General features: G+C 35.5%; 1 protein-coding gene across 7 annotated transcripts; it reads left to right on the forward strand.

Annotated features, from left to right (window-relative positions):
• Positions 1-8,305, forward strand: LOC132606649 (uncharacterized). Of its 7 annotated transcripts, none has more exons than XR_009570005.1 (15): positions 10-423; positions 1,932-2,069; positions 2,278-2,359; positions 3,306-3,382; positions 3,912-4,012; positions 4,660-4,768; positions 5,622-5,738; positions 5,825-5,889; positions 6,028-6,094; positions 6,423-6,501; positions 6,632-6,723; positions 6,850-6,993; positions 7,109-7,178; positions 7,767-7,833; positions 7,925-8,305. XR_009570005.1 is itself a non-coding variant. In XM_060320229.1 (14 exons), the coding sequence occupies exons 1-13, from the start codon at positions 286-288 to the stop codon at positions 7,142-7,144; spliced, it is 1,245 nt and encodes a 414-aa protein (XP_060176212.1). In that variant the 5' UTR covers positions 10-285; the 3' UTR covers positions 7,145-7,178; positions 7,767-8,305. The 7 variants fall into 7 exon arrangements, 5 of the variants coding, with proteins under 5 accessions (XP_060176214.1, XP_060176213.1, XP_060176212.1 ...); XR_009570004.1 differs by having other exon boundaries at positions 11-423; positions 7,109-7,173; XM_060320229.1 differs by having other exon boundaries at positions 7,767-8,305.
• The last annotated feature ends 2,314 nt before the right edge of the window (positions 8,306-10,619 follow it).

A 10,619-nucleotide genomic window follows, 5' to 3' on the forward strand; every position in this document is an offset into this window, starting at 1 on the left:
ATCATAACCATTTATTATTATTCGATTCGATGAAATTGAGGGAGAGAAATTGGGGGAATATGGGACATTAAATGAATACTGATTGGTCCAAATCTAACAAAGAATAGAAAACAAATCTATGACAAGTCCCCACCTGATAGTTGGTACTTGGTCCTTGTCGCAATCGCATCAAACCAAAGCATAAACCATATGTACCTTCTTCCACTCCATCTTCTTCAGTACTTTTATATATACACATACATATATAGAATAGAATAGAATATACATACATATACACACATAAAAATGGAAGAAAATCAGCCGTTACTAAGGAGCAACGGTGGTGAAGCAGAGATAGAAAGTGAAACAAATGAAAGGAAAAGTAGAGCTTCAACTTCTACACGTGTTGTTTCTCTTGATGTCTTTCGAGGCCTTTGCGTCTTTGTAAGCTATTTTTCTCTTACCTTAATTCAACAGAGATTGTTTACTGATGAGAAAACAGAGTAAAACTCAAAGGTTTCTGCTCTACGACGAAAGATAAAGGATAATTAACCACTTGAACCAAATCCAGACTTGTCTTATACAAGGAAGCTTTATGATATGCACTTTGAGTTTGGCCGTAGAATCTGATCCTTTGGTTTGCCATGAAAATGAAATTCAAATCCTGACTGGAGTTTGACTACTTTCCTTTTTTTTTTTTTTTTTTTTTCTTGTTTATAATTACGAGAGCTTTATTTTACTAGTAGTTGTTTTCATTTCTATATTTTTTTGTCTGAAAAGACCTTTGGGATGTATTGATGTTGACAAGTCCGTATGCATGTTATGAAGATTGAAGGATTTTCCTTCATTTTAAGTACTCGGGAACATCGGGGTCTGGAGTTAGTTCAGTCCACGACTTTTCTTTGTGTCTTTTTCGGCTTTTAGTTTTCTTATTGGCTGTCTAGATAACTACGGAAATGAATATATACTTTTTTTTGTTTCCCCTTGGCACTTCATTTTTCCCTAAACTTGTTTATGATTGAACGAGTTAGCAACTAAGTACAGTCAAACATCTCTATAAAAAATATCCTCTAAAACAATATTTCACTATAACAATCATGTTTTTTGTGGAACCGATCTTTCGCGTTATGTTATATTATTATATGTTATCTACAACAACATTTCACTATAGCCGCCAAAACATATCAGAACAAATGATGCCTTTACAGAGAGGTTTGACTGTATGTTGAAGAGTGTGCTTAGTTTTATCCTTGTTGAAGAAGGGTTGACGTAATGGATAAGGTTTTGGGTCTGAAAGCATGTGTTTTTATGCAGCTCTAGAAATGTTATAGTGCTTGTTGGGGCAGAGCTGCACAGGTATCTCTTAGGACACAATTATACGGACGTGCTTTTAAGTTTCCATATCTACTTGCGCAATTCTTGATATTGAGAAGGTGTAAGCAGCTGACACGTGGAGTTTAGTTTTACATTGGTTAAGCAAGCAGATATTGTTTTAGATCAAACCTCGAAACCACATTCACAAAGAAGATATGGCCACCTTTAGATCGTTTTATTCGTGCTTATAACAGCACCACTTACTTGAAGCCGACGTTTCTCGGACTTCAGAAGTGTCGACGCGGGCACGTAGGGTTCTCCAAAAGTAGTGCATTTTTGGAGAATCCAGCACGGGTGAGGCAACATTTTTGGAGAGTCCGAGCAACCTAACGTGCAGCTAACCCTATAAGTAATGATTCTCAAAGTCCATTGTAAGAACGCTTCTTTAACTACTCAACCCCTTGCTTAAGGTTTGGATTGAATGCTTTCTTTAACGATGATTTTGATAACCGTACTCCACACAAATGAGGTCTCCTTGTCCACATTTATTTTAAGACATAGTTCTTCTCTTTTCCTTCTCTCTTGTAGAAATTTCACCATATTTCAGCTCATGATTTTAATTTGTTTACTGCTTTCAGCTTATGATGCTTGTGGATTACGGTGGTTCTGTTTTCCCCAGCATTGCTCACTCCCCGTGGAATGGGGTCCGCTTGGCAGACTTTGTAATGCCTTTCTTCCTCTTTGTTGTTGGAGTTTCCCTGGCAATTGTAAATAAGGTATCTATACTTTGATCTTCACATAAAATCGTGGACATAAACCCCATCATTATGAAAGATATACGCTTATGATGCATACTTCTCAAACTTGCATTATGATATCCTATCCTATGTGCTGTCAATTTATAATTAAATCATCTGAGTAAGATCATGCCTGTCATTGTTGCACTTAGCATTTTCTGAATTTTTTCCTCTTTCAAAACTGCAGATAGTCATAGACAGAACTGGGGGAACCTTGAAAGTTGTGATTAGGACATTGAAACTTTTTATCCTTGGCATTTTCCTTCAAGGTAATTTAGTGTGCTGGCATTTTTCAAATGAATATTACAGCTCACTACTAACATCAACCGCCTAACAATATTCTGCAACTATAAGCCTGTATAAGTCTTTACAAATGGATCTCCTATTTTCCATACATTGCAACAAATGGGTGTCCTTTAATTTTGTGGTACAACTAGATAGGCTATTGCTCCGGTTCTTACAAATGAAATGAAGTTCAATGATGGCATGTTTTACTTCTTCAGATATTACACATTTAAAAGGCCAGCTAGCTTGTCTCTATCTGGCAGTTTAAGCGTTGGCCCACCAGCTTCTTTAGTTTTACAATTCAGGAGCTGCATTGTAAGGAAGCTCTCAATCTCAGCTAGCTTCGGTTAGTTAAATAGACCAGGAAAATTTAATCAACAAGAATGTAAACTTACAGGTCGAGTTAAACTTGCTTAGTACAAAATGTTCTGCGTAAAGATACTGTAGTTAAATTCCTGATGGAAAAGCATCATCAGAAAATAGTCTAAATTGAAGATTTTACGGTACCAAGTAACATAATACAATACATTTTCTAGTATATGTTTTTAGCAAGAATTCAAATTGTTGGATTTTATCCTTTTCGTGTGTGTATGGCGGGATTTCCTGTTTTGCTCTTGATGACCTTTTCTACTTGTTAGAAAGTAAGACAAATTAAACGAGAATTGAGAGAAACTTGTTCTTCCCTCAAAGCTGTTGGGGTTTAAATAGCTAATTGTACATATTCTAAGAAACAAAAAGAGAATCAAAATACATAATTACAGGAGTAAATCAAGCTATGCTATATTTACACGATCCTAGAATATTCAAGAATATTTACGAGATTCTAACACTAATGTTATCTTCTGACTTTGATTACAATTATTCTTATATGAGATATCTAGACTTGAATGCTGTTGGATAATTACTGATTCCACATTTATTTCATTGCAGGGGGTTACTTGCATGGAATCACTGGCTTAACCTATGGTGTAGATATTGAAAGAATACGATGGATGGGAATTTTGCAGGTACCTCTGATACTATTTTTCTTGCTTTTTCGCTACCGTGGTATGAGATGACTAGAGTAGCTACAAGGTAATTGTTGTTTCAGTTTCACTAGCATTGCCTGTTGAGGTAGTGTCGTCGCATCACGTCCGACAATTTTTTTTGCTTTGTAGCTATGTTTCTTATCCTTCCTAAGCGGTCCATAAGTCTTTCTTAGTTTAGACTTCTAAAGACTGCTTTCGCTTGAGCCCTAGTTCCAGCTTTAGCCTGTGAGTGTGAGGTATTGCTCTTGTTGTTCTTTTTAGTTTCAATCAAGTGCTTACATGGCTTAACTTCTTACGTAGCTGTTTCTGTGATACATGCTGATTCTGCAAGAGAAACATCCTAACCTAGTTTCCTTGATTATTATATGAAGTTATCTTTTTCTTGTTAGAAGCGTTTCGAATCACTAGACAGTCAACAGATAGGTGCAGGATAAAGAACTTATGCATGTAACCTGTTCATATCAATTACTTGTTCAGAATATTATACATTTCTTTTGCATTTATGCAGAGAATAGCTGTTGGATATATTGTAGCAGCTTTGTGCGAGATCTGGCTTCCATGTCAGGGGATGAAAAGAATCTCCCTTTTCAGAAATTACATTTGGCAATGGTAAGACAACTACATCCCTGATTTTCAGGTGGATTTTTTACTCTGTAATACTGATGTGGATAACCTTTTTGATTGTGCAATTGTTAGGAGTACTACATATATCTTTTGTTTCAGCATCATGAGAATATTGCTTAGAATTGAAAAGGAAGAAAATAGACCAAATATCTCAACAACGTTGATTTCCTTTTTCCTTTTGATAAATGGAACGTATTCAGATAAATCGAGAGCTTTGTTTATTTCTTATTGCACCGAGCAAAATCTTAGTGGCGACCAGATTCTTTTCCTTGGTGGAACCATAAGTGCATCTCATTATGCCTACTGTGAACTTCATTTAACAATTATGAAAAAACCAACTTCTCGTAAGTAGGCATTAATCCCCTGTAAATTAGATAAAAATCTATGCTTGTCGCTGGTGGAAATCAAAACCATGACATGTTGGTATAAGGTCTCAGCCTAACTACTTGGACTAAGCCTCATTGTTTATTAACAGGAGAAATTTGTGTGTTTTTATTCGAAAACTGATGATTCCAACTACAATGATGGTGGCAATCTTATTATCAATCTTCTTTTTATAAAGTTTTGTTTCTTGTCCTCTATGGTTATATTTGTCTATAGTTTTACCTAACAACATTTTACTTCATTTGTAGGTGTATCATGTTCCTATTGTCTGCTATACATTGTGGGTTGTTGTATGGTCTGTATGTACCTGACTGGAAATTCAGTGTGTCACAGTCAACAGGAACCACCATTTATGAGGTTAGAAGCTGTTTGATTTTCTATTCCCCTTAATCTGAACTAGATTCTAAAAGTAATGCGAGTGGCTCTAAGCAACACGTTAAGAACTCAACAGAAGCTTAAAGATGAGTCTGATGAGTCGTTACTGCTGTTGTTAATTTGAGTGAAAAAAACAGAAAAAGAACAAAGGAAAACTTTTGAGTAATGAAAGAATGAGAATAGCAAAGGAATGAAGAACAAGAAAGAAGAGAGCTAAATAACTGAAATTGAAAAGTTCGATATATCACTGCAATTAAGACTTCAATTTATAATAGAATACTAACTTCAAAGACCCAAAGATCAGCAACAAATCTGCTGAAAAACTCCTAAAGACTAGGAAAAGAAATTACCTCAGGAAAACTAAATTACTGCAGTAAATAAACTCGAAGCTGCAGTCCTAAAACATGGCAACTAACAACTGCTTTGAGTGATACAAGTAATATTTTTCTACCTTTGATTCAGCATGTAAAGCACCTGCTCATAGTCAAGAACTTTTGTAATCAATTGTTATCCTATGGAAGCTTATAACCGCCCGCTTTAATTCAATAGAAGCTTAAAAATGACTGATCACTCATTACTGCTCATTTCGATTCCTAATTGGGTTGGAGAACTTTTGCCATCAGTTATCTTATATTTGTAATATAAACAACAACGGCAACAACAACAACATACTCGGTGTATTCCCACAGGTGGGGTCTGGGGAGGTTAGAGTATATACAGACCTTATCCCTACCTCGTGGAGATAGAGAGGCTGTTTCCGAAAGACCCTCGGCTCAAGTAACACATAAAAAGGCAGTTTGTAATATAAGATGGTAAATTTTGTTGCCACTTGCAGGTAAAATGTTCTGTTAGAGGAGATCTTGGACCTGCATGTAATTCTGCTGGAATGGTTGATCGCTATATTCTTGGAATAAATCACCTCTATGCAAAACCTGTATATAGAAATATGAAGGTAACTTTTTACTGAACTGCACTGCTAACAAGCTTATGTCCAAACCTCACAGTTAGCCCCTTCATGACCAATATTATCTTTCACAGGAATGCAATGGATCCAACATGCCATCTTGGTGTCATGCCGCTTTTGATCCTGAAGGCATTTTAAGGTAACAAATCTGTCATTATTTTTCATCCTCAAATTCTCCTATGAAATGTACTTATTATATGGTAATGTCATGTTTCTAATTTCACTTATTCTCTAGTTTGTCGTTTAACAACTTCTTCTGCTGGTAATCTTTTTGCAGTTCGCTAACAGCTGCTGCCACATCCATCATTGGACTGCAGTACGGTCACATACTTGTCCAATTTCAGGTGAGCCATGGGGTCTCATTAGCTGAATGATTTACGTGTGTTAGGTGCTCTATTTTAGGAGAAGTCGAAGGAATGCTTTCAGGTCTCAAGCAATCCAATAGTTCTACTTTGTTATGGTCTCAATTAGAAGCCTTCATCATTGAAATGTACTGCACTGCATAAGTGGTGGTTTTCCAAGAAGAGTTTTCTTATATATCTAAACCTTCCAGAAAAATATATTAGCGCGGTGGTACTTGGCATACAGCTTTAGCATTAATAAATTAGCGATAGTTCCAGATTATCACAATACAACATATCGTTGATAGAAGTAATTTATATGACTGTTCAGGATCATAAAGATCAGCTATACAGTTGGTCCGTCCTCTCGTTTTCACTTCTTGTGGTTGGTTTGCTCCTTGACTTCATAGGTATGTCTTTTCTTACTTCTAGATAATAATGCATAATTACCTGGAGTAACAAACAAATTTTCAATTTGATTCAAGTCAAAAATGCTTCTAGCCACCATGAAATGTGAGATTTGTGTTCTTTTCCTTTCAGGTGTTCCATTAAACAAATCGCTGTACACGATAAGTTATATGCTGGTAACCTCAGCTGCTGCTGGAATCACATTCTGTTTGCTATATTTATTGGTAAGTTTGGAAATACAACCCTCTTGCGTCTATCCCTTTTTTTTTTTTTTCAAAATAATTATCACTTGTCGCTTTCACTTTGATTTATAACTCAGTTGACAGTCCTGCGAATCTTATGAACTTTAGGTGGATATTTATGGTTGGAGGCGTTTGATGTTCGTTTTAGAGTGGATGGGAAAGCATTCTCTTAGTATCTTTATTCTCATAACATCAAATATAACTGTAATTCTAATTCAAGGATTTTATTGGAGAGATCCTCATAATAACATTGTAAGTATTGATTTAGTTTACCAATTATCAATGAGAAAACATTTATGGCCTCATTACATTGATTTTTATCTAGAAGAGTAACGCCAGCCTGAATTTGCTGAATTCTCTTGAATAGGTTCGTTGGGTTGTGACACAATTCGTACACAAATGATACCCCAGCTCCATGAGTTCCTCACACAAGTAAGGTCATTTTCCTTCTACAGTTCTACTATTTAGTTGGGTCCGTTGAAGGCAACTAGTGCTTTGTATAAGGTACAATTAACATACAGGACATATCTATTATGTACCCAGGGCCTTGTATAAGAAACAAAAGACAAACTTCATTATAAAACGCAGGGTCAAACTGCTTCAAAAAATTTCTTACATGAGTAAAGAAGACATAATTTAAATTTCCTTCTATTATCTATTAGATTGCTTATCAGTAATATCTAAGAATACAAACCACTCTTTGTTGACAGAATTTAAATGTAGAGCTTAGATAAGCTTACTCACATATTCGGTGTAAATTCATCCTAATATGAAAAAGAATTAAAACGGGCAGCCCGATGAACAAAGCATCCCGCGTTAGCAAGATCCGGGGAAGGGACGCATCCCAAGAGGCGTGATGTAGACAACCTACCCTAATGCAAGCATTAATGTCTGTTTCTACAGCTCGAACCCTTGACCTATAGGTCACGCGGAGTACTAAAGAATTATCAAACTTTATTCATGGTCAAATTGGATGGAATTAACGATGGTTTCTAACACACGCTTATGTATCTCTTGATTAATAGGTTCCTTCTCTGAACTGTCAACAAGTGCAAGATGCAGAACTTGTATCGGTATTAATGTAGAGATCAGGTATCTGTATTATTGCTTGTACTAGTGACCCATTTGTCAATGCTTGTAGTCTTGGTTATTCAGGTGCTTCAACCTGGCTTTTATTTTTTAGTACTTAAAAAGGATGTTGATTGAAAATAACCTATCATACCCTGCTGCTCTGTGCCGTGGAGATGAAGCAGTGCCACAGAAAGAGTGTCTATAAATGTACACAGTGACAGAAATATTTTCTCCTCTAAGTATCAATGATGACATGCTTGTCTATTGTATAAACAAGGGAAATCCTATATTGCTGCCTAACTAGTAACTAATTCAGTAGCTCAAATGTTTCAATCTATAATTGATTCTTACTAAATAACATCTGTGAGCATTTAGCTACTTTAATGCACCACTGTTTTGTAATTTGTGGTCTCTATTCTCTTTCCAATTTTGCATTTGTAATGCTTGTTATACCTACTTATTCTTTAAATAAAATTGATAAGCTCTTTCTGAATGTTTGGTTTTCTTTATTTGAAGTATCTTTCTTAGATGAAAACAAGTTACCCCTTAACACTGTTAGGGAGCTGTTTCTTTTTCATCTCATAGGGAGCATGCAATTGTAGCGCCTCGCTTAGTAAGTTTTCCTCTTCAATCCTTGATTCAGAACAACTCACCATTGCCGGTTCTTTATTGTTAGAAAATAGACTTTGGGTCGGACTCAACTTCAAAAGGTAACTCATGCGGTGAAGATTGTCCAAAACCATATAAGTAGACGGACTCTTGACATTTATGACGTGTACAACCATGCGATCAAGTTGCTGAACCTTTCTCTACCTCTCAAAATAGGGATAAGGTCTATGTATACTGCCATTTCTAAACCCTACTTGTGGACTATAGTGTTGTTGTTGTTGTTGTTGGTTAGTAATTATAAATGAGGTTCTGATATTAAGCATTATTATATACGTAAAGACTTATCAATCACACGAGGCGTAAAACATGTTTTGTTAAGTTGTAGTCAAATTCGTACTACTTTGTCAGTCCCAAGCTCATGAGAGCTCTGCTCTATAGTAAGTAGACACTTGGTAGGCCTGCTGTTCCAAGTAAAGGCCATGTCTGTCATCAATGCATTGGACAGAAACAGACTTATCTTCCTTTGATTTTTTCTCTTCTCTGTACATGAAAAACACTCATTTTAATTGTGTACGTGTGTCGTGTGGGGAGTAGTTTATCCTGAAAGAACTGATGTATTGGTCCAAACCGTGTAAAATTGCATACTTACAAAATAAAGAGATAAAAGACATAAAAACATCCTAAACTATGGCAAAATTGATAACTACACGTCTAAATCAGAGGCTAAATCAGGATTTGAAGTTTGTGAGTTTGAGATTCTAATTCTTTAAAGTTATTGGGTTTTAAATTAATAATTTGTACATATTTGACAAAAAAATTAATACAAAATATGATTCAGACTAAAGCTATTGGGTTCGGTCGAATTCACGCCCGAAGGGCTAGCTCCACCCCAAATCTAAATTATATGGAATCCTATGACCTCCTATACTTATTTTTTGTCGTATTATTTACCCCATTTGCTAATTACCTAGTAGAGAAAATTAGGAAAAATGCAGCATGCGCAAACACGTGCTTATTCTAAATTTTTTTAAAAAAAAGGGAGGGGTGGGGGTGCGGCGGTGGGGGGTTCCTAATGTCTTTTTTCATCTAATACTTTCAAACCCAAATGATCGGACCTTCATTCCCTATCAAACAATTCATTGTTCGTCTTCACTGTTACGATTTCCATCTCTTCTTTTTTTTTTTTTTTTTTTTCCTGTTTCACTTGATGAGGTTCTGATCATTTGGATTTGAAAGATTAAATGCACCATGTATGGATTAAATGCACCATAAAAACAAGCATGCATGCCTCCCCATTATAAACGCTAGTTTTTCTCTCATTTCTCCTCTAACATTATATAGCATGCAGTTTCAACGGTACAAGAGACTTATGTCACATTGTTGCGATTCTAGGACCAATCGGAGTTCTAAATTTTAAGTTACAGACATCTTATCATATCCACCAATTATACATTTGTTTTAGCTATGTTCTGAAAGTTAGAAATAGTTAAATTAATTTAAGTCCACTCTTGGATATTTCAACAGCAAGGTATGTGACACTTAATTTAAAAAATTTGCCGAATATTTGATCAGCGTAAGGTTTTTATATTCCTCAGTTGGATAATTATTTCAAGATTTTGGAAAAAAGAAAAACCAAGTGCATGATTGAGGGGTTGATTTGGGTGAATGCATGGCTTTCCTTGAATAGGTACATTATATTAAAACATCATTTAATTATGGCCATGTCTCTGCCAATTACACACAACGGATTTTTTTTTTTTAATGTAACCAATAATACATAAGAACAATATCTTCGAAACAACTGGAATCAATATCTCATGAAGATAACCAACATGCCAAAATCTTTAGATTAGTCGTATTCTCTTCACCTTAAAAAAAAAAGGTAAGAATGGCGAAAACTTAACAGGGCAATAGTAGTTAAAGATTTAGAGATTATAGGGGCGACTTAATGGTATTGGTATCATTAAGCCAAATTGTATAATAAGAGGCCATATACTTATTATTTCATGAAATTCATTCAGTAATGACACAAAAGCACTAACTTATATTTGACTGCTATTTTTATTGATATAGATGAATGTGCAACTTCTTTCTTGGCACCAACTTCTTCTTCTTTTTTTTTTCCGAATGCTTCATATCTGTGCGTGAACCTCATTTGATACGATGGGTGCATTTTGGCGCTGTCTACGTCTTCTGTT

This window comes from Lycium barbarum, chromosome 8 (assembly GCF_019175385.1).
Source record: "Lycium barbarum isolate Lr01 chromosome 8, ASM1917538v2, whole genome shotgun sequence".
Classification (NCBI taxonomy): domain Eukaryota; kingdom Viridiplantae; phylum Streptophyta; class Magnoliopsida; order Solanales; family Solanaceae; genus Lycium; species Lycium barbarum.